The sequence below is a fragment of the Haliotis cracherodii genome, unplaced genomic scaffold (assembly GCF_022045235.1).
Source record: "Haliotis cracherodii isolate W230 unplaced genomic scaffold, xgHalCrac1.p SCAF_29, whole genome shotgun sequence".
Lineage (NCBI taxonomy): Eukaryota > Metazoa > Mollusca > Gastropoda > Lepetellida > Haliotidae > Haliotis > Haliotis cracherodii.
This window is the reverse complement of record NW_027266285.1, coordinates 2,921,143-2,946,679: the sequence shown is the minus strand read 5'-3', so window position 1 is coordinate 2,946,679 and position 25,537 is coordinate 2,921,143. Positions and strand designations below refer to the sequence as shown.

The following is a 25,537-nucleotide window of genomic DNA, read 5'->3' as shown; positions in this document are numbered from 1 at the left end:
GTCATCACTTCACTGCTAGTTAACGGCGTCTCTCCGCTGCTAATCATCGCCGTCTCTTCACTGATAGTTAACGTCGTCTCTTCACTGATAGTCAATGTCGTCCCATCACTGCTAGTTGACAGCGTCTCTTCACTGATAGTTAACGGCGTCTCTCCACTGCTAATCATCGCCGTCTCTTCACTGATAATTAACGGCGTCTCTTCACTGATAGTCAATGTCGTCTCTTCACTGCTAGTTGACAGCGTCTCTTCACTGCTAGTTAACGGCGTCTCTTCACTGCTAGTTGACAGCATCTCTTCACTGCTAATCAACGTCGTCTCTTCAGTGCTAGTCAACAGCGTCTCATCACTGCTAATCATCGCCGTCTCTTCACTCATAGTCTACGTCGTCTCGTCACTGCTAATCTACGTCATCTCAACACTGATAGTTAACGGCGTCCTCTCTTCTGATAGTGAACGGCGTTTCGTCACTGCTAATCTACGTCATCTCTTCACTGATAGTTAACGGCGTCCTCTCTTCTGATAGTGAACGGCGTCTCGTCACTGCTAATCTACGTCATCTCTTCACTGATAGTTAACGGCGTCTTCTCTTCTGATAGTGAACGGCGTCTGGTCACTGCTAGTTTACGTCGTCTCTCCAGTGCTTATCAACATCATCTCTTCACTGTTAGTCAACGTCGTTTCTTCAATGCTAGTTATCGGCGTGTCTTCATTGCTAGTCAACGTCTTCCCTTAACTGCTTATTAACTACGTCTCTTCACTGCTAGTCTATGTCGTCTCTTCACTGCTAGTCTATGTCGTCTCTTCACTGCTAGTCAACGGCGTCTCTCCGCTAATCATCAACTGGTCTATCTACATCTCAACCGGTGGCTTTAACTGACAACCAACTGATTTATCTACATCTCCACTGGTGCCTGTAACTGACAACCAACTGGTCTATCTACATCTCCACTGGTGGCTTTAACTGACAGTCAACCGATTTATCTACATCTCCACCGGTGGCAATACTAGTAGGGTGATCAGTGGAGGGTCATCTCAAAACTTTTATTTCCATTGTACATTTTGACAGTACTAATTGAATTGTCCTAGTGAGAAGAGAACTTGCCAGAACATTTTCTCAACCTTGGCTGTTCCATTACCTCGTTAAGTAACAGGTGTCTGGTTATCTGGCGGTGCATCCATCTGGCAAATTTTGTTGTTTTAAGTTCTTACTACATAAATCTTAATTAATTAGTATTAATCCCCGAGTTCTGTTGTAAGCTGCGGTCTGGTTATTTATGAATCTTCCTAATATAGCTTGAATATATAATCAATGCCATACATGTTTATATACTGAGTTAAATTAAAAACCTCACATTTTCAAAAGTAATCCCATATATGATATACAACGGACGAATGTATCAGAGAAGGTAATTTTTAATCATTAATGTCCAAAGAAGGATGTTAATTAACGGTGGTACCCATAATTTGTTCCAAGCACCTACGGTATTCGGTAATAACATTAACAGTCTAAATCGTAAGTCCCAAGCACGAGAATCTGATGGCACACAAGTTCAGTAGCGTGTATGGCCACCATGTGCGTTGACAACTTCCACACAACGCCTACGCATGGACCTTGTGATGCTTGTGAACACATGATTGGGAAGACGACGCCATTGTTGCTGCAAAATGGTGCCAAGATCTTGCAAATTCTATGGTTGGTTCTGGAGAGTGCACAGACTTCTGCCAAGAACATCCCAGACGTGTTCGATGGGATTGAGGTTGGGAGACCTTGACGGCCAGTCCATGACGTTGACTCCCGCATTCTGAAGGAAATACCTTGTCAAAATTGCTGTGTGGGGTCTGGCATTGTCGTGTTGGAAGATCAAACCGGGTCCATGTGCTGCTATAAAAGGCAGAAGTTCTGGTGCCAGTACCTAGTCGCGGTAAGCAGCAGCGTTGAGGTTGCCACGGATGAAAAGAAGCCTGGAACGTGCATTGCCACAGAAAGCACCCCACACCATGACACTTCCGCCTCGAAATCTGTCAACTTCCTGTACACAGCACTTGGCGTAACGTTCACGACGGCGCCTCCACACCCTTGCCCTGCCATCAGCAAATCGAAGATTAAATCGGGAGTCATCACTGAAGACGACTTGATTCCAATTCCTCTGAGTCCATCGCTGTGCTCACAATTGACGTTGACGTCTGTGTAATTGAGTCAGAATCGGCCCACAGTATGGCCGTCGTGCTTGAAGGTGAGCAGTTCTCAGACGGTTTCGAACAGTTTTCGCACTCACTCTACCCCTAAACAGTTCAATTCTGGTTGATGTAGCCTTCAAAAATCGGTTACGGAGGTGACGTAAGACAATCTGACGATCCTCTGCATGTGACGTCACACGTGGTCGACCTGGCCGAGGGCGATCAGCGGTGGTACCCGTTTGTTGTAGACGCGTCTGTAAATCATAAACAGCCCGTCGACTACAACCCATCATCCTTGCGACTTCAGCTACGGACGTTCCCGTCTGCAACATGCCGATGGCATGTTCACGTTGCACATTTGAAAGGAGTGGCATGACAAATGGCCGTAAAGACTGTTTTCTTGTCTTTTTTTGTTAATGACTGCTAACAAGTATGGCTGAAAACACGTGCGGTATTATGGCCACGTGACCAGTTGCACGTGAAAAAACACTTTTGCCACAATAGTGCTGTGCACATGATTTTGATCGATTCACCTGCACAAAAACGGGTGTTATCTGAAGACAATACGTGGCCATTACTGTTTAAATACACAATAAAGGCCCACAATGATAAGTGGTCAAAATGTTAAAATTTTAGGATTGTGAAGTTTTTAATTTGGTTCAGTATATAATCAATACCATAAGGGCACACCAAGGTGAATACGTCGCTAATTGCATAACGTACAAATTTCGAAAGAGTTTAATTTTATATGAAATTGATACAAAATGTCTTGAAAGCAAAATGTACTTTGAACTAATATTTAACATCCAAAGTGAGAAACAGAAACAATGTGAACAAATGTGTTTTATGATTCCATATATCCTGTTAATATTTTCAAACACAGAAGTGAAAATTGTTTTCCATACAAGCAAGAGAAGAGCATGCTTTAGTCAGTGACAATATTGTGCCACATCTGAGAGGCCGATTGTGAGAGGAGTGTACTGGAGTTGCGTCATAGAGACATGTACAGACATTGGGTTGACGCTAGTAATCGTAGCTAAGTGCTAAATGATATACATTGATGTATTAATACATTACACAATGTTGGACTGTATATGTGACTAGTAAACATGTTAAAGCCCATGCACAACGAAAGTCTTTTTATTTTTTTATTATGCGTCTTGTAACATTTATATTCTCATGAGGTGTCTGGCAAATAAAGCATGATCGGAACGAAACTATTTTACCACTTGAGTATCCATAAATTCACTTTCTTGTGTGTATCACTTCTAAATGCCATTAAAAAACTCAATCATGGCATTTGTGGCTTTAATGCATATGACACTGTATATCCTTTCGTTGTCTGGTGCACAGTGCCACGTATACATTAAAATGCAATGTTTGTTTTGTTTGTTTGTTTATTGTTTAACACCCGCACGCAATTTTCCAGCTATATGACGGCGGTCTGAAAATAATCGAATATGGACCAGGCAATCCAGTGATTGACATCATGAGCATCTATCCACGCGATTGAGATTGATGACATGCTTCAACCAAGTCATCGAGCCTGACCACCCGATCCCGATTGTCGCATCTTACGACAAGCATAGTCGCCTTTTACGGCAAGCATGGGTTGCTGTTCAACCCCGGATCTTCACTGAAATGTAACGGGACAACTGGATTGTATCAACCTATAAAAGTCGGTCAAACCGAATCCTTGATCTTAAACAACCAAAATAAGTACGTGTACACAGTCACATGGTGAAATAGATGTTTGATACATGCACATACCAGTGAATATCATTAACTATCACAATGTATTTATTGATACAACAATTAGCATTCCGATTCATGCAAGACCGCCCTATGTATGTGTTGCTAAGTTGATGGGTGGGAGTGGGGAAGGGAGATTAGACCATACCGACAATGTTTGCTTGGATAAGAGTTACGTACGCACTTCTTAACAACCGATTGCATAATTTTCAATGTGATAATGTACAATGTATAATTGACCAATTATAGCATCGTGTAAGTGTTTTCAATCCTGCGCGCGCGTGCGTGCGTCCGTGCGTGCGTGCGTATGTGTGTATGTGTGTTTGTGTGTTTGTGCGTGTTTGTGTGTGTGTTTACTAAAGTTTATGATAATTGTGTGTGCGTTGAATAATTCATCATAAACATCATTTAACACTATTTGAACATAGTAAACAATAAGACAGCCAATGTACTGTATAAGTACAGGTAACTGTTATATGCAGGTCGATAACTGCAGTCATGTGTCACTGAAGTTGCTAAAGATCAGCTATTGTATAAATCACACACCCAAAGATATGAACTCTCCCTTTTCTAACAACAAGTACAACAAATAAATAAAAGTGTTAAATTTAAAACCCTTTCCATAATCATAAGAAATCTCTCCCAAAAAGCAAAGTCGATAGTACGATTCTGACTCTACCATGAGCATGTGTTTATGAATCACTATCAAATAGTGACACCAGGTGCTCGCGAAAAGATAAGTGTCTTGGCCCACCGATGTCACATTAAGCAAGACCAGCTAGAACAGCTCTATAAAACAACATGGCACGCCTTAGACAGCTGATCTCCGCGTCACACACACACACACACACACACACACACACACACACACACACACACACACACACACACACACACACACACACACACACACACACACACACACACATCCACACACACACACATCCACACACACACACATCCACACACATCCACACACATCCACACACACACAAACACACACACTCACACACACACACACACATCGACACACACACATCGACACACACACACACAAACACACACAAACACATCCACACAAACACATCCACACAAGCTCATCGACAGCCGTCCAGCATCATGCATACATACTCCATTGAAGAAAAACTTATATCAAGTTTTATTGAATCATAAATTATTGTTATCAAGATATAAGTTATTGTTTAATTTAGCTAGTACATGTTACAAATAGCCTTTTGTTACAAATAAGTAGTATTGGCAAGTTAAACAATATAAACAATACAAAACAATACAGTACAGTACAGTACAATCAAGTTACTATTTCATCCAATAAGCATACATTTGTCGGAAACATTCATATACATACAATTAACTTTCGGGGGGGCATCTGGACATCATGATAGACAATAAAATGTCATAATTGTTACCTTAAATGGAATGACGAAACCCCCAGTACCAAATGTCTTATAGTAGAGGACTGTGTGTGTGGCTGGCTGACAGATATGGGTACACGTGGGACCGTACATGTACATGTCTCGAACCAGGAAACACAGATTCATATTCAGATTGTTTCCTTGTACGTGCCTGGGATGTCCAGTCGTCAGGATCTCCAGTCCAGCGACGGTAAGACATTGGACATAGTTGATAACGCGGAAGAGACTCGTATGAGGTGAAAGCTGTTAATAGTCGCCTCAAAAATAGAGGACACGCTGAAGGTCACTGCACGAAAAGAGATACTAAGTGTTTTTTTTAGAAATCTGGACTTTCATTTGATAATGAATCATATTTTATTTACTATTATTCGTGTATAATTCGTCTATAATTCGTGTCCATGCCGGTGTCTTTGTCTGTGTATATGTCTGTGCCTGTATGAAAACACACATGAACGCGCGTGTGTGTGTAGGGGGGCTGTGTGTATGCCTATGTACGTGTTTTGTTAGTGTGTATGTACGTATGATGTGTGTGTGTCTATGTGTGTATGTGTGTCTGCATTTGTGTGTACACGTTATGTCTCTGTCGCCTGTCTGTTTGCATATATACATGAACGTCATATTATAACGCGTCATATCAAAAGACGTTCAAATATGGTACTTCTTGTTATCTTGCCTGGCGCTCAGCATTAAGGGGCTAAAACAAGAACTGGCCAACTCGGAGTCAGTATACTGTGTCTGAGTGGGGTATTCATGTTAAAACTGCGGAATGGTATCTCAGTGGGCTAGCACTTTAAAATCGGCATTAGTCCGGACTAATTACAAGCACACACACACACACACACACACACACACACACACACACACACACACACACACACACACACACACACACACACACACACACACACACACACACACACACACACACACACACACACACGCACATGTCGCTATATAAGTGCAAAAATCTTGAACGCGACGTTAAACCTCACCTCACCCACATCTAGATGTAAACTGTTACACGTCTAAAGTGAGAGGGCACATCACATCACGACAAAAGATCATGGAGTATCCTTTAATTCTCTCTATATAGATAAAATGCATAAAGAAAAAGCCTTCATTTGTTAAAGTCTCGCCACATACGTTCATGTGGTTCAAACTAATTCAGGAGATTGGAGTTTGTTTATGGCGGACTCCACCATGGGCATCAGTGTACCAGTCGTTGGTGCTCCTCACACTTCATGTCTTGGGATTTGTCCCTACTTGTTTGATCCACTCATCGTGTGAAGATTTAAGTTCTCTAATATTTTATAACTATATTGGTAAACACAGTTTCGACAAAACGATTTGATACAAAGGATGTCTTTGTTTTGATGTTTCGCGTATGCATGCGATGAATTATGGTTAAATGTAAGCATACAAGGGTACTATAGTATCAGCAGATGAATCAGGTAGACGTATCAAAGACTGTATTGACTTCTTTCGATGTTATTGTGAAGGCGTCGCAATTAGCTGTGCAGGGTTACGTCCCTTGGGTACGCCATAAATCTGTGACTGAATCCCCGATTATGTTTCCAGGTTTGTCAGCACCATACCCGAACGTGTGGGGTTCCCATAAGTTGTAAACGTCTAAAACATGCATCAGGCCCGCCTTCCTCCCACACCAAGCGGCTCCCTGGGATGTAAATGAAATACTGTTCAAACCACGTGAAGCCAAACGAACACACCTTTAGTATACTCGCGTGGTTAAAATTCATTCTGCATATTTGATAAAACATCTGGATATCATTCAGATGTGTAAAGAGTATTGGGTGCTGATAACAGTTATACAGAAGGGTACTTGAGACGTGCATGAACGTGCGGGTGTTTCAGCAATATATCGATGTGTGTGTGTGTGTGGGGGGGTGGGGGGGGGGGGGGGGGTGGGTGGGGGGGGGTGCACTTTAAATATTGTACCCATTTTCGGCGTGAAAGGGAAACACTTCAACCACTAGGCAACCTTATGTCCCAGAAGTACTAACAGTACAGTATATCTATTTCTCTAATACAGCATATCATCATGTAACACGAAACCTCTTATGTTCGGTTCCTAAATAGCCCATTTTAGCCCAATAACACTCCACAGAATGGTCTAGGTTGGATGAGAAGCCGTTTATGGCCCACGGGAAATGTCGAATTATGACGTTACGCATTGCATGTTTAAACAATAAGTATGTCTGAAATAAGTAAAAGAGTATCATTTCAATTTTAAGAGGAAATATCTAATTATGAGCAAGGATGTGACTCAAGATGATGTGACACCAAATGTGTGTGTATACTTTAAATGAATACCAACCTGGATCAAATATTTAAATATTAGTAAAATGCTTCATGAAAGCCTCCCAAAAGCAATCTTTCCGACACGTTTTCGCCTTTCCTTAATCCCTTTACTAATTCGAATACTTAATACTTAACACACACACGGACAGACAGACACACACACTCACACACACGGACAGACAGACACACTCACACACACACGGACACACACATTCACACACACGGACAGACAGACACACACACACTCACACACACGGACAGAGAGACACACACAGACAGACACACACACACGGACAGACAGACAGACACACTCACACACACACGGACACACACACACTCACACACACGGACAGACAGACACACACACTCACACACACGGACAGACACACACACACACGGACAGACAGACACACACACTCACACACACGGACAGACACACACACACTCACACACACACGGACAGACACACACAACACGGACACACACACACACACACACACACACACATACACACCTATTTTAGAATATGGAATCAATCCTACACGAAGTTTGTTGAGCCAGGTGTGGCATTACCACAGTGTTTGTGTTAAGTAGAAAACAGAGTCCTCGCACCACCTCGGATCAGTCCCCCCAACTGCTGTAACGTGATGAGCAACGCAACCCCTCAACCTCAAGGGTTCTGTTTTAATTGCCAAACTGTTATTGAACATGAAATACATGTTTTATTGAATTGTACTGTTCATACTGATGAGTGTAAACCTATTTTAACACAGTGCTGTGATGTGTAACCTGGTTTTAATACTCTTAGCGAACTTGAAAAAGTGTTATTTGTTTCATCAAATATGTTACGAGTTATCTTAGTGCCAAAACCTGCCATGCAATTTTACAAACACGTTGATCTGTTATTTATAACAAAGTGTGATATTTCTTTACTATTTTTATACATGTTTGCTGTACATAATCTTGAACGTTTAAGTCTCTCATAACGCTGTATTGAGTGGCCTAAGTAATAATTTTATGTTGTTTATATATGTTTGTAAATTTTATACTGTATTACTGGGGTGAGACTAAAAAAACAGTTGTCTGTATGTCTGTCCTCCAGCAATGATTCGCCACTGCCTATGTGTGAAGTTACAGAAGGTGGGATTGGATGCTGATGGCTATTTCCATCCTGGATGTTCCAGGTTTCACATCATCTCGGTTATCACACCCTGGACCCAATCGACCTCATAGCATCTTTAAATCTGATTCAAATTCCATGATCACGTTGAGGAGAAGCTATGTAACGTACTGATAAGAGAGATGATGTTCGGTGTTTATGTTTCAATTATAGAATTGATATACATGCTATGGATTACCGATGGACCATTCCGGACCAAGTTCAGCATATTTAACAAAGGTTCTAAGTGTGCCAGGATCAATAATTCGATAACAACGACAGCTGTATTGAGGCTTATGTGTACTCGAAATCAAAATAGAGTGTTTTCGTTTCATTAATCATATATATACACACACCTGTAAACCGGAATTCTATATTGTATGTGTATGCACTTTAACATAAATGGTACCACGAGACTACGACACTTCAGATAAAGAATGCTTTTTTCCAACCATCATCTGTATGTCATTTTAAAATCTTTTCAGCTGTCATACATACAAATATACTGTTTCTGGTAAAACCAATATATATCAGTTGCATCAACCAGCTGGTGACGAACCTCCAGTATCAACGTCGAAGGCAGTTCATAATACTTGGTTGTTATAAACCATGGTCATAATAAACATAATAAGAATGCATTATTGGAAAGATATAAACATGGAGGTGACGCCACACATGTAGCATGTGTTTCAGTGCGGGGACCAAAGCCAGAGAGACTCAGGAGTCAAGCTGCCGTACGCGGTCACCCATCTCCGCGACCAACGTTGCGTAGCTTACGTGCACTGAGCATGGGACCAGGCTCCATCACGTAGCGCATGGAGCCTAGGTAATCATGTCACGGAATTCGTAGCATTCTCAACAGTTTTTCTGTGTTAATAATTAAATGTGAAGTTTGTGAAGTATTTTTGAAGTGTGAAGTGTTTACTTACAATGAGGTGAGAACAGCCTCAAAGAGCGTTGTGAATCCACAATAACATAACCAGCAACAGTGTTCAATGGATATGACCAACTCTGCAAGAGAATGAATACCGTATTACATTAAAGCATGCATGTGATATATACATGTTAATTCATGTAAAAAGCCGCCATACCGATCGCGGCGCGGGTACAAACATGTGATCAAACAAACGCCTGGGTAACTATCTGTAAATCGATATTTCAGAGTTTAGGTCAACATGGGTAATGATTACGAGTTTCGTCAAAACACGCCATGTGGTGTTAGGCCTATAGACATAGACACCGTGCATAGAAGACGAGTGTCACGTTCTACTTCATTGCTCTTTTAACTGCTATTTCCTTTCCGTGAAAGTGTTTTAGACAACTTTACCAATATTGGCAGTGTGGGTTCGAATCCCGGAAATGATGGGACTCAACCCCCCAAAGTACTGGAATCTGTACTCTACTAAGAAAGAGTTATCCCAATTATAACATGTGTTACATTTGACCACTTTCCTAATGTCGTTGTTAATTCATTTATCAGTATTAGTGATGCGGATAAAGTAAGTTTTATCCTTTCCTTTCCCCTCTCAATGCTGCTGCTGCTGCTGCCAAAATCTGTGGTTGTCTTCTCTAACGCAGCTAATATATTTTATATATCAACCACGGATTATTTTCCTTAACGTTGACTCAATAGTTTTATGTGACTGTATAGTATTTCACGTATATTGTAACGTGATGAGACTTAACTGAACAATCTGTATGTAGATGTAGGTTAGTCATTAATATGGATTCAAATTAAGTCAAATTAAACGTGATACTAGACGAAACACGCCGCATGCGGCTGACAGTTCTCGTTCTGCTATCTAACGTTTGTTTAGTTGGGGTGGGCGAACATCTGTAAAAGCAAACATTGAATATTACCAAACGCTTGCCGATTGATTTCTGATGAATGTCTGTGGTTTGTAATCTAAGTGAAGCGCCCCATAAATATAAACATCACAAGACAAATTTCAGTGCATCGTATTTCCGCACCAAGCATTGAATATTCTATCGAAATGAGGACATGTTTTATTGGTCTATGTCATTGTACCAAGTTTACGGGTTGTTGGTCAGTACTCTATGTAATTCATTTGGTCATTTGGTCATACATGCACATGTTCATTTCAAGTTAAAAGGTATACATTTCACATCTATACATTCCACCTTTCTATTTACTCAAGTACAACACTTGGTCTCATTAGATGTGTTTAGTTCGCGACATAGTTCAATGACACGTAGATGACACCTATGGTATATAACGAGAGCTTAAGTGCATATAATGATCCATAAAACTGTCGGGTTAACTTGTTCGCTGATCAACCGATCTATATATCCTTGATGTACAGGGTGGTTTGACTTGAACCATATGTTCCCATGTTTGTCCTGATGAACAATTGACTTGCCTCTTCATGTGTTTGTATAATCAAACGTACTTGTAGAGTACAGTGCAATATTTTTTTTAATCTATTGTATAATTATTTTTTAGCTAATGGTTATCCATACATGTATGGACCATTAATAAAATAAATCATATACATATATATTAAACTTAGGAGCAAATTAACTATACCTCTCACAGTTCGTGTTACCATATGATTGATTTTCATTTGAAAATATCTAAGTTAACCATGTTATAAGCAAACATTGAACTGTCCTGACGCTTAGTCAGCACTGAATAAATACTTCTACATGCTTTTATTTTTTCAATATAAATTGAATTTAAAAATAAATACAATAACACAACGCATAATAGACAGCTGCTGATGGGTATCGTATCTTTGGAAGTCAATAAATTTACTTTTTTAGGCTTTAATTTATGTTTGTAATATGGTAACATGTTGTTGCAAATATATTCCTTACGTAGTCTCCAATTAACAAATTTATTCTTAAACAAATTTACCCAGCCACAGATTACTTTTACACACCGTTGCAGGAATGAGTGACGGTTAAATAGACATAACCAAATCAATGTCGGTATACTTTCATTTGACACTCAGTTTATATATTAAATATGTATATAATAAAATATATTATGATAGTAGACAAAACCTATTCATCGTTTTGTCTTTTTTAAATTGCAGAGGGTATATTACTAATATCACTTTTAGTTTCATGTTTATACATGTTATAATGGATTTATAAAAATATTTTGGTTGTTTAGAACAACGTATATTGCAAATACGAATAAAAACTCAAACATGCAAATACATGGAATACAAATAGTCAATCCAGTAATAAACTAATAACCTTGAAATATGATTCAAAGTTAAAGGTAAAAAATGTTTACTTTAGATGCACTATGATGAGTTATATTAAGAATAATATTAAGCAGGTATACTCTAAATATATACCCTTAGATCACATAGGGATCATGGAATATAAATGTTAATGCAAAGTAGCAGAACAAACATAAGTGTTGATGACAAACATCCTATGAAACAACATTTATATGTTAACACCAAACCATCCTATATAATTATTGCACGTTCCTCACGCAGTTGCGCCACATACGTGCGTAAGTGTGTCTTTTCTGATTCCTGACACTTTCAAGGAAGGTCGACCAATCTCTGTGGACAATTGTTTCTTATTGATTGTGTTTATCACACAGTTGTGATTTACGTGATTGGACGAGCGATACGGGCTATTGGCATGCTGGGAATTGGCAGAAGTCAGCTTGAAGTGGCCAATACGTTCAATGGTTCACAGTCTGTGATTAGCAGACAATGACTAGGTACCAACAAACCCAAAATGTTGACGATAGACCCCGTTCAGTGCGTTCCAGATCAACGACAAGTGTACAGGATGCATTGATCCGAACCCAGGCTCTACGAAGTCGAGCTCATATTGCTGCAATCTTTCATCCGGCTACTGGAGTACGAGTTACAGGTCATGTAGTTCATCTCAATGCTTGACCGCCACGTATTGTGCCACCCTATACAAATCGTCAAAAGAGGTGAAGTCTTGCACCTCATGTAAGGAGGTGTTTGCGCGTACTGATGCAGACAGACCAAGGGTCATATAATCGGACCGAGTCTTGGAATGGAACCCACCATCAGAGGATACAGATACCACTGGACCAACCGCGTCCCATGACATCTAGATTTGATAACCCAAATACCATGACATCAGACAACAACACACTTGTCAAACTACAAAATTTAAACTTTGATAGGCTGAGCCCATGCAAGTTTACAGGCAAGCAATCTTAGTGTTACTAGGGCTGGTAAAAAAGTTCAGCTATGGGCCATAACAAAGTGAATTATTCAATGTAGTACTTTGTTTGAGTAGATCATTTCAAGTGTATTTTGTCTGTGGTCTGTGATTATGGCTGGGAGAACAAGCCTTGATGATGACCCTAGGTCTGGACGTCCCTCAACTTCCATCAATGAAGATTCAATCAAGGAGACAGAAAAACTTATTCTGTCAGATAGACGTATTACCATTGCTGAACTTGAGGAAGACACAGGTCTAAGCCATGGATCAAATGAAACTATTATTCATGAACATTAACAGATGAATAAGATATCTGCTCGTTGGGTGCCAAAGTGTCTAAATTCTGATCATAAGGGAAAAAATGAAATGGCATTGCCAGAGAAAATGTAAAGCTAATTGAGCAGGATTTCGTCAATGAGATTAGTATCTGGTGATGAAACATGTTCCCGAGTCAAAATGTCACCATTCCACTTCTCCGGCACCAAACAAATTCAAGGCTTCAAGATTAGTAAAGACAGTTATGGCCAATATATTCTGGGATCCAAAGAGTTTGATCCTAGTTGATTACTTAGAAAGTCAAACGACGATTACTAGTGCCTATTAAACTGATTTGCTTCATCGCCTGAGAGATTTTATCAAAGAAAGGCGGCGAGGAATGCTGACTGCTGGAGTTCTACACTTCATGGCAATGCCTCTTCTCACACCTCTCGACTTGCAAAGGCTGCTGTGCGACAATGTTGGTTTGAAGAGTGAGATTATGTCAAAAATAAAATTAAAAACACTTTCGTTAGTTAAACATACAACTTTTTGACCAGCCCTCGTAACACTGTTATACAATTTATATATAAATTATCGATATCTCGATTCCGATGTTAGTGATAATGTGAAGACATATATATAATCCGGGATAGAATAGATCTTCAGCAACCCATGCTTGCGGTAAAAGGCAAGAGTGCTTGAGTAAGAGTCGACTTAGGGGAAAGTTGACTTGGCTGGTGCATGTTATCGTATCCCAATTGTGTGTATCGATGCTCATGATATCAGTCACTGGATTGTCTGGTGAAGAATCGATTATTTACAGACCGCCGTCATAAGGCTGGAATGTTGCTCAACTCGGCGTTAAACAACAAAGAAACACAAAATGTATAAGAATTTGAGCTGATACTCAAATTAGATTAAACTTGACAGCACTTTTCCGTCAAATGCATCTACAGTGTAAATCATTGGAAAACAACATACAAACAAACAAACAAAACATAATCAACACCAGAGCAGATGTGCCCTAAAAGCAATAAAGGTTACCACACGATTCCTAAAGACATTGCGACACTTGAAAGATTTATAACCCAGAAAACACCTTCCACGTTTCTCAGCAAAGGGCTGACTTTTATTGGAATGTAAATCTGAAGTGCACATTTCTCATCAACTTTTGTTGCTCCAAATAGATATGTAATACGGACATAATAATGCACCCTCTTTAAAACCGAGTGTTTAAATAATTATAACGCAGTTTCATATGAATTGACTTTAATCTAAGTCAATTAAGAACAATAGCTGGTATGATACACAGATAATATATTATACTGCCTCACCTCTGAACGCTGGAATAACCATATGATCATATCGTCATACTATTTTCCAAAGCCGTCTAAAGCTCACATAAATTAGTATATCCGGGAATATACCTTATGGAATAAAATATGTGGGAATATGGTATAATAAAGTATTATGTACAATACATGAGTATAACTGTGATTGTTTTATCTCTGCGTTACTTTAATACTGGTGTCAACATGACCTCAACAATGCTGTGAGTACGTGGATTCACCCTGTTGATGTGATAAACTGGCTTACTTTGAACCATTTGATAAAAGCGATAGAGTTCGATATCGCGGTTCGTATGTTTTTGTTTCTCCATGTCCGTTCTCGTGGGCTTTACCAAAGAGGAATGCCTCTCCTACATGCATCATCGGGGCTGTCCCCTTGAGTTGTACGTAGAGTTCTGTGGAGATCACTCAACTGATGAGCAAGTCTGTGTGCCTCAGTATGCTACTGTGTCGGAGTCTCGTCGGTGCACACTTAGTAACAACGTATCCCTATACATAGCACACTCTTAATTGTAAACATATTAGTGAATGCCATTATTATTTGGGTTTTTCATCGATGGAAAGACTTATAATATAATAATGTTATATAAATGTATTTACCATTGGTTAAGTCCTCTTCGTTCTCAGATAACATATAATTTGTTATTATGAGCGGTATTATGCGTTGGTGAGTATATACAATAACATTATTTATGCTGTGGTTTGATGGCCATCATCCCCGTCATCGGGGTACGATGATATACAATCAGCTAGGGCACAGCGGTGAGTGAATGAGTGAGTGTGTGTTGAGTCACGTCACAGCCAGTAATAGTCCAGCACATATGACGGCGGCCTCGTCCTGGTCATAACGAGTCTGGACCAGAGGGCACTGAGGGCACATCACACGTCATTGGGAACAATGACACGCATACAACGAGTTATGAAGCCTGACCCACGATCCATTTATGTAACATCTGCAGGTGATTTGGACTTATTTATGTGGAGTACACAGCGCCCACGGTGTCAGATCACAAGAGAGAGAGAGAGAGAGAGAGAGAGAGAGAGAGAGAGAGAGAGAGAGAGAGAGAGAGTTGTCATTTTTTTGTATGAACCCTTGGATAAACATAAATCATCAAAACCAATATTTCTTATCATAAGCAGACGCATATTCGATTGACAGATTCGCAATATTGTTACTTGTCTCTTATAAGATTACAGAACGCAGATATTAAAGATTACTATCGCTACACAAACACATGAAACTTGATACTTGGTCTCTTTGCAGAGAATCACCTCACTGAATGTCTAATCTTCTATAAGAATTGAAAACAGGAGTTATGTCACAGATTGATCGATGGGGGAAACAACACAGACCGCAATAATGTTTAAGCAAAGATTAATAAACACGTCGTCCAAAGTGTGTCAGCTGTTACAGACACCCGAGAACGTCTTCGTTAATGTTTACTTTGCTCTGTCCCCATTGGCACAGCTTTCAACAAAACAGGAAGTTTCTCATCGTCGAAGATGTGTGGCTACTTTGCCATCGGTTGCTGCTGTGGGCATTCGCGCAGGGCAACACATCGCGCCGGGCAACACATCGGGCCGGGCAACACATCGGGCCGGGCAACACATCGGGCCGGGCAACACATCGCGCCGGGCAACACATCGGGCCGGGCAACACATCGCGCCGGGCAACACATCGGGCCGGGCAACACATCGCGCCGGGCAACACATCGGGCCGGGCAACACATCGGGCCGGGCAACACATCGGGCCGGGCAACACATCGCGCCGGGCAACACATCGGGCCGGGCAACACATCGCGCCGGGCAACACATCGCGCCGGGCAACACATCGGGCCGAGCAACACATCGCGCCGGGCAACACATCGGGCCGGGCAACACATCGGGCCGGGCAACACATCGCGCCGGGCAACACATCGGGCCGGGCAACACATCGGGCCGGGCAACACATCGGGCCGGGCAACACATCGGGCCGGGCAACACATCGCGCCGGGCAACACATCGGGCCGGGCAACACATCGCGCCGGGAAACACATCGCGCAGGGAAAATATTTTATTCCTTCGAACCGCGTCGAACTGCGTAGAACTGCTCTATTTTTCATTGACAAACTGATTAAACTGGTTGGAGATCAGCAAACCGCCTCATCCGTTCATAATTAGATATATGCATAGAGGACAAAGAGTGTATGCCAATAGTGATGACTTCAAGCTTCCATTTGTCAACATTCCCTTTTTGTGGAGCAATATTCCAGCAGCTCCAGCCGTATGAGTCTACGTTTCTGAAGGTACGCCCTCCAAAAGTTGAGAGTATGGGTGATCAAAACACCCGACAGTTACATCTTTTTTAGTTTAGTTACGCCAAATAGATTTGGATGATATTGTCAATGAGTAATATAGACTAAGACCTACCTCAATAAGTCAGTCAGAGCGACAGTGCGTAAAGCTATACTGAATAAAAAGAAGTTTGGGCTCATTAATATGTTTGGGGATATTTTTCTAAAATTGTGTGCTCAGTTCCCACTACAAAATATATCCCCCAAACTATACATCCCTAGCATTTTGCTCAGTATACATTTGCTTCAAGACGTCAAAATGTCCGACACGATCAACGTGACAGAGGAGATTTCCGAAATTGTCAATGATCATGTGGTGATTTGGTCATTTAAGGGACAATATTGAAACAGTTAATGTTTGGCTACTTTCTCTTTGTGAATAACGTGAATGCAACCCCGTAACACAATATTTGTATGAAGAAATTATTTATTAAAATTAGTTGATGTCACAGTAAAGATTAAAAACACTATCAAAACTTAGAAAATACCCCTTACCACCATCCACCCCTCCCCATATTTCTATGTACAAATATAAATGTCTAATTTGTATTAGGCTTACTTCCTGCTGTTAAAACTCGTTTGGTGTTAATAAGATGCAGCTGTTCTGTAGTCGGAGTGAGTGAGTTTGATTTTAAGCCGCTTTTAGCAATATTCCAGCAATATCACTGCGGTGGACACCAGAAATGCGCTTCACACATTGTACCTATGTCGGGAATCGAACCCGGCGTGACGAGCGAACGCTTTCACCCCTTGGCTACCCGACCGCTTCGGATCAGTCAGAGGATCGTCAACGACACTTGACGGGTACTCAGAATAGTGAAAAGATTTAATTACAAGGTATGATTCATGTTACCAATCATTCGTATTTCATATATTCTGCCTGAGTCAGTCACTTTGACACTGTATTTCAGTTTGCAGTATAAGTTTAACTCCATAAGTGATGCCGGTCATACAAGTATGGTTGTGAATACTTGAGAGTCAGGTAATCGAATCCAGATCCTGATATTGCCAAGGGACGCAACTATTCACATGCAAACATGTTCTTAGGGGTCCTGAACTCTTACCAGGAAACATACTTCCTTAACACACATAGGTATAACCTGCTATGAGGGATCATTTGCGTGTCAGGGTTTAAACAGCATGACTACAACGAACTGACGTATGTTATTATCGTACGCAGGTATATGTTGACAATCATCATGATGCTATGTCCGGAATGTAAGCGCTACATCAGGCACGTCGTGACAGTGATATCGAAATATCCATACATTCTCCAGTCCTACAACAAACCCCGATTTGACGAATTCGATCTGCAACTCCATTCTTTCCTGTTGAAATTAAATGTCATTGAACACATTAAAAGGAAACGACTTTTTGAACACAAATACTCGATATATATTGTTCAAGACGATGTCACTTTACGGTACTGAATGAAGCTCTGGTTACATAGCGGCTCATCTCGAGTTGCAGACAATATATCTATATATATTATATATTGATATACGTTGTCGACTTCTCGCTACATCACCTTTTATCTACAAGTGTCTGATAAAGCCCGTGAGTCATTTGTTTTGGTTTCTATCAAGGCTATTTTATCTTGAACTGATATGAACTAAGGGAATATGTTCAATATTCAAAATGTCAAGATGAACCAGTAAGACTAAAGTAAGACTATGCATAGACACAGAGGAGCCCCTATAATGCATAATGAAGTTCAAGAAACCGAGAATGCCAGGAGAATAGCCTTTCAATACAACAGAGTGTCAAACGAACACAGATTGCAGATGTTGTGTGCATTCAAATCAGCAAGCGTGTCATTTAAGAACTATAAGACGAGTGGGAGCTGTTTTATTGGGCGAAAAACAATGACCACGAGTGGTTTATTTCTTCTATGAGATTAACAGGTGGGTTAAGTTTGGTATTTCCTGCATATCCTCACAATCCTCACGTCGATTATCTGTACCTCTTCTCCTAATACCGATTGTTATATCTCTCCTCTTCCAATATAATATTATGATGTCATCAAGTTGCGAGCACACATTGGAATCGCCATAAAAGTCGTTGTGACAGAACAATGTTTTATCGTGAAATAACCACGCATCTTTCGTCATTGTTCTTTGCAATTTATCTTATGTATTATATGATTCATATCAGTTGGAAGTATTTAAGTATGTTTCACTAAAGTATGTAAGTAATATGTACCATGAATGGTATCTATGGTGATGATACTCATGGTAATACCGAATGTAGGTCCATGTATTTGGAGACTTCTATACAACATATTAATGGTGACATTTTTGGAACACGAATACACCCCCAGGCTAAACTCAGAGAGTCTCTAATCAGATCAAGTTGTATCCGTATTTGTTATAGTGGAAGCTGTATATAAACCAATATCTATAGTCGAGGTGGAGAAAGAACATGGATAGAAACAGATGAAGTCTTCGGGATGAAGTTCACGAGTACTTTTGTCAATGTACCAACACACGTCAAAGGGAAACGACAGTCACTGGAAGTGTGGCGACACAAGATCACAAGAGACTTCATTTATTACAAAATAATTTGACGCTTTGAAATTTGTTGAAGTCAGCCAACTTCCTTCAGCCAACAGCAACGTAAGCGTCGGAACGTTTACATGCATAATCTTGCCAAAAAGGGGCGGTCGGGTAGCCTAGTGGTTAAAGCGTTCGCTCGTCACGCCGAAAACCCGGGTTCGATTCCCGACATGGGTACAATGTGTGAAGCCCATTTCTGGTGTCCCCCGCCGTGATATTGCTGGAATATTGCTAAAAGCGGCGTAAAACAGTACTCACTCACTCTTGCCAAAAGACCAGAATACTCACAAACAGAATATGATTTTATCTCAAATTTGCATATAATTCTATTTTTATTACTGGAACGCATTTATAAGCTAACATGCACCTGAAGTTTATGCCATAGGCTGGAAACCTGTTTCACCATTTTTTTTGTCACGGCACGAGCGCGGTCAAAGGTGGCGCGTTCGGGTGAGGTGTTTTTTGGTACCTGTTCCTGGGCAGTCATATTCCCAAATCCCACTTTCCACTTGGTATCGCTGTTTTTAGGAAAATTACAAATTGCCAGCCTATACTTTCTTTTGTCGCTTAGTTTATTAACGTGCTTATCCGGTACATTAAAGAGTGGAGTTTTGTTGCGATTGCATTGAGATTGCAATGAGAAGATCGTACATATCTGTGAAATCGAGACATTGATTCTCGTCCACTGGGGTAATCATTTAACCAAGTCAGATTATTTAACTTCATAACATCCAAGATAGTAAACAGTGTACCGTTGTGGGGTGTTCCCAGTAGGCCATAGGCTTAGCCAGACATTGTGCACTATGTGAAACAAATATGAAATTTGGCAAAACAATTTGATTCAAGAAAAGACCCCCAACCAGATTTTAACTCAGGCGACCTTGGCGGCCATTTTTTTAAAATTGCCGCCATTCAAATTTCAATATCTCCCATCGCGAAAACAAAGACAAATAAAATACTTGTTGCCTTTACTTAATGTTTTCGGGGTCAATCATTTGATAGTTTGGTATTTGGAAGAAGTAGGTCATTTCATTCACAAGTTATGACATAAAACAAACTGTACCTAATTACGCTAAACATAGCCCTAGAGAGCTATTAAAGACAGGTTTCCTTTGATATATGACATAGTGATATCAATCATTTTCGAAAATGACGCATACGCATATGCACCGGTACATAGGAGTTTAATACAGTTCAACGCCCAACTGCTACCCAGTTTGAAATAAAATGGCTGACACAAGCTTTTTATGATTTTGTTTAGTTATAATTAGATTCTTTGATCCTGAAAACATCGGTAGAGACACCAAAATAAGTTATTTATCTTTGATTTAGTCGAGATATGAGATATTGAAATTTGAATGGCGGCTATGTTAGAAAATGGTCGCCAAGGTCGGCAGAGGTCAGATCTGGTTTGATTTACCAAAAAAGGGCTTAAGCCTCGGACTAGATAAAGATTGCCTTTCATTTAGTAGGGAAAGTTTCACTCATACAAACAACACCAGTCGTCAAGATGTGATATTCATGTAGGAACCGGCGCAAGTGCGCGGCGAATTGATGAGGTGTTCGTCAGCTCGCAAACACGGAACATGTATGTAGGAAACCGTTTTGCAAATATAGACGGCATGCGTTCATTGGAAGTAGTGGTGATTTGATCATCCCTTCAAACTGGGACAGGCTGCCGACGGGTCGCGCATTCACAACAAGGTGACCTCCTCCTCTCTATCTCTTATCATAACGATTGTTTTGTTGGCTCGTGTCAGTTGTCGGACAGATTACGTCCTTGAATTTGCCTTAGAACGTCTGGCATTTTATTTATTCTTGCCAGCGAAGGCTGTGCGTAAACCTAGCTGATAAAAGCTGAATCAACAGAACAGAGCAGAAATACTTCAGCTATTTAGCGTTTCCCATTTCATTTCAATTGAAAACTAGAATCGAATCTATCCGCAACTAATCGGTATTTGTCAATCACGCTGCTGAGGACTGTGATTAGATGAAAGTGAGGTAGTTAATAATAATTTATAACTTACAAACACTCTGCTACAAACACAAACACTCTTCAGAACTTGCAGAGCTTTTTATTTCTTCGCTGGTGGTACAAGAGCAATGTAAAACATATTTCACAAATACTATTGACAACACGGCTATAATTCCCCAGATTTTATTTTCGAGAATATTTTTAATATGAACTATGATACTAGCTTATTCTGATTATACCTGTTATACTAGATACTACCTTGGAATGATTACATCTGTTATACTAGATACTAGCTTGTTGTTATTATATCTGTATACTAGATACTACCTTGTAATGATTATATCTGTTAAACTAGATACTAGCTTGTAATGATTATATCTGTATACTAGATACTACCTTGTAATGATTATATCTGTTATACTAGATACTAGCTTGTAATGATTATATCTGTATACTAAATACTAGCTTGTAATGATTATACTGTAATATAATTATCATAATGGTTATCTCCCCTCATCTATTATACTAGATACTAGCTTGTAATCATTATATCCGTTATACTAGATACTAGCTTGTAATCATTATATCTGTTATACTAAATACTAGCTTGTAATCATTATATCTGTATGCTAGATACTACCTTGTAATGATTATATCTCTTATACTAGATACTACCTTGTAATGATTATATTTGTTAAACTAGACACCAGCTTGTAATCATTATATCTGTTATACTAGATACTAGCTTGTAATGATTATATCTGTATGCTAGATACTACCTTGTAATGATTAAATCTGTTTTACTAGATACGAGCTTGTAATGATTGTGTATCTGCACTCCTCTCATCAGGATTATGTATGTCTGAGGTGTATCTCCGCCCACTACATCAGGGTCATGTATGTCTGAGGTCTATCTCCACTCCTCTCATCAGGATCATGTATGTCTGAGGTGTATCTCCGCCCACCACATCAGGGTCATGTATGTCTGAGGTCTATCTCCACTACTCTCATCAGGATCATGTATGTCTGAGGTGTATCTCCCTTCCTCGCATCAGGGTCATGTATGTCTCAGGTGTGTCTCCACTCCCCTCATCAGGGTCATGTATGTCTGAGGTCTATCTCCACCCCCGTAATCAGGATCATGTATGTCTGAGGTGTATCTCCACTCCTCTCATCAGGATCATGTATGTCTGAGGTGTATCTCCCTTCCTCGCATCAGGGTCATGTATGTCTCAGGTGTGTCTCCACTCCCCTCATCAGGGTCATGTATGTCTGAGGTCTATCTCCACCCCCGTAATCAGGATCATGTATGTCTGAGGTGTATCTCCACTCCTCTCATCAGGATCATGTATGTCTGAGGTGTATCTCCCTTCCTCGCATCAGGGTCATGTATGTCTGAGGTCTATCTCCACCCCCGTAATCAGGATCGCGTATGTCTAAGATGTATCTCCGCTCCCCTTATCAGGATCATGTATGTCTGAGGTATATCTCCGCTCCTCGCATCAGGGTCATGTATGTCTGAGGTGTATCTCCGCTCCCCTAATCAGGATCACGTATGTCTCAGGTGTATCTCCCTTCCTCGCATCAGGATCATGTATATCTGAGATGTATCTCCGCCCCCCTAATCAGGATCATGTATGTCTGAGGTGTATCTCCGCTCCCCTAATCAGGATCATGTATGTCTGAAGTGTTTCTCCGCCCACCACATCAGGATCGCGTATGTCTGAGGTGTATCTCCGCTCCTCTCATCAGGATCATGTATGTTTGAGGTATATCTCCGCTCCTTTCATCAGGATCATGTATGTCTGAGGTGTCTCTCCGCCCACCACATCAGGATCGTATATGTCTGAGGTGTATCTCAGCTCCTCTCATCTGGATCATGTATGTCTGAGGTGTATCTCCCTTCCTCGCATCAGGATCATGTATGTCTCAGGTGTCTCTCCGCTGCTCTCATCAGGATCATGTATGTCTGAGGTGTATCTCCGCTCCTCTCATCAGGTTCGTGTATGTCTGAGGTGTATCTCCGCTGCTCTCATCAGGATCATGTATGTCTGAGGTGTATCTCCGCTCCTCTCATCAGGTTCGTGTATGTCTGAGGTGTATCTCCGCTCCTCTCATCAGGATCATGTATGTCTGAGGTGTATCTCCGCTCCTCGCATCAGGATCATGTATGTCTGAGGTGTATCTCCGCTCCTCTCATCAGGTTCGTGTATGTCTGAGGTATATCTCCGCTCCTCTCATCAGCACCATGTATGTCTGAGGTGTATCTCCGCTGCTCTCATCAGGGTCATGTATGTCTGATGTGTATCTTTGCTCCCCTCATCAGGATTATGTATGTTTGAGGTATATCTCCGCTCCTTTCATCAGGATCATGTATGTCTGAGGTGTTTCTCCGCCCACCACATCAGGATCGCGTATGTCTGAGGTGTATCTCCGCTCCTCTCTTCAGGGTCATGTATGTCTGAGGTGTATCTCCGCTGCTCTCATCAGGGTCATGTATGTCTGAGGTGTATCTCCGCCTATCACATCAGGATCATGGACGTCTGATGTGGCTCGCCGCTCCTCTCATCAGGATCATGTATGTCTGAGGTGTATCTCCGCCCACCTCATCAAGAGAGTAGCGCGATGCCGTTAACGGACGTTACACCAGAACTTGTACAATGAACAATTGTGCCCGGCAGAATAAAATTTAATTTTGATTGAAAGTAAAAAACCATAGTGTTTCAAGATGTCTGTATCAAATAAACGCCAGTGCTCTTTTACCAAAAAAATTATAATAAAATATATAAAATCAAGATCCAGGAATTGCAGTGTGAGAAGAAAACAAAGTTCACAAACCAACAATATCTCAGCTGTATCCAGAAACACGATATCTGAATTCAACAACGTGTAACCAATATGAGGAATGTGAGTTTGTGATTATGAAAAGTGTTTCAGCAATATACCATCTACATGTATATCGAATTGTCTACATGAATCATGCGCGTCATGAGGAATCATGCGCTTCAAGCAGGAGGCAGTCCGCTGACAACTTAATACCAGGCAAATCTAATGTGTGTCACGGCCATTCATGTCACAGGAATGTCACAATGTACTCTTATATATTTGTTAGTCATTAATAACGATTTGTTGCCAGGTAAATAGAAAAAACCATGCACCTGTACACCTCTACAGATAAACTCAAGCACGCTGTAACATGATGTACTGAATAGTTGTAAGAACTCTCCGGGTTGTTGTGCACAAGTCACTATGTGAACGCACAGCTCAATGTCACCTATTTTCAATACTGGAGTCAACTTGACATTGAGTTTCACAGTTAGAGACTCAGCTTTACCTAACAAATGTACACGGATATAAACGAGCTATTTATTTGTTGTCAAAGTGTTATTGGTTCGTTGAAACATCCCCAGATCCCCAGTGAGTGAGTGAGTGAGTTTGATGTGTTAAGCCGCTTTTAGCAATATTCCAGCAATATCAGGGCGGGGGACACCAGAATCGGACTCCACACATGGTACCCATGTCGGGAATCGAACCCGGGTCTTCTACGCGACGAGCTAACGCTTTAACCACTAGGCTACCCCACCGAGCCACTTACAAACTGACTCAAACTATCACTATAAGTAATAATGTAAATAAATTTAATCTTGAACTGTGTCACCCCTATCTGTACTGAAAAGTAAAGAATCCTGTAAAACCAATCTTCAGACGTTGCAAGTAGACGCACAACAGCTGTATGCAGCGTGAACGCTAACCTAAGCGGCCATCTGTGATCAGTCATGTGATTGTACACAACATGAATGCTTTGACATCTGTTTTGTGCAATGTTTGTCGAGCTTTTACTTGATCCCTAGTCTTTAAAGGTGCGTTGCAGACATTTCCCAAATAAAGTTTGTGAGTGAGTTGGTTCAACACACCCCTGTAACTCAGTTAAGGTGATTTGGTGTATCACGGCGTGTCAACTCAGTGTATGTAAGCATGTACACGGCGTTAACCCTACGTTAATGTAATGGTGGTGACTACATAAAGGGTCAGG

At 40.7% G+C, this 25,537-nt stretch overlaps 1 protein-coding gene across 2 annotated transcripts in view; it reads right to left on the bottom strand.

The window, feature by feature from the left end:
* LOC139473495 (carbohydrate sulfotransferase 11-like) overlaps positions 1–25,537 on the bottom strand; it is a 78,873-nt gene that overhangs the window by 10,592 nt on the left and 42,744 nt on the right. Inside the window, exon 2 of one of the 2 annotated variants that reach the window (XM_071256114.1) lies at positions 9,773–9,854. In XM_071256114.1, the coding sequence (XP_071112215.1) occupies positions 9,773–9,854 (82 nt within the window). Of the gene's footprint in view, positions 1–9,772; positions 9,859–25,537 lie in introns of those variants that run through there. The other variant, XM_071256113.1, reaches the window with a different exon arrangement.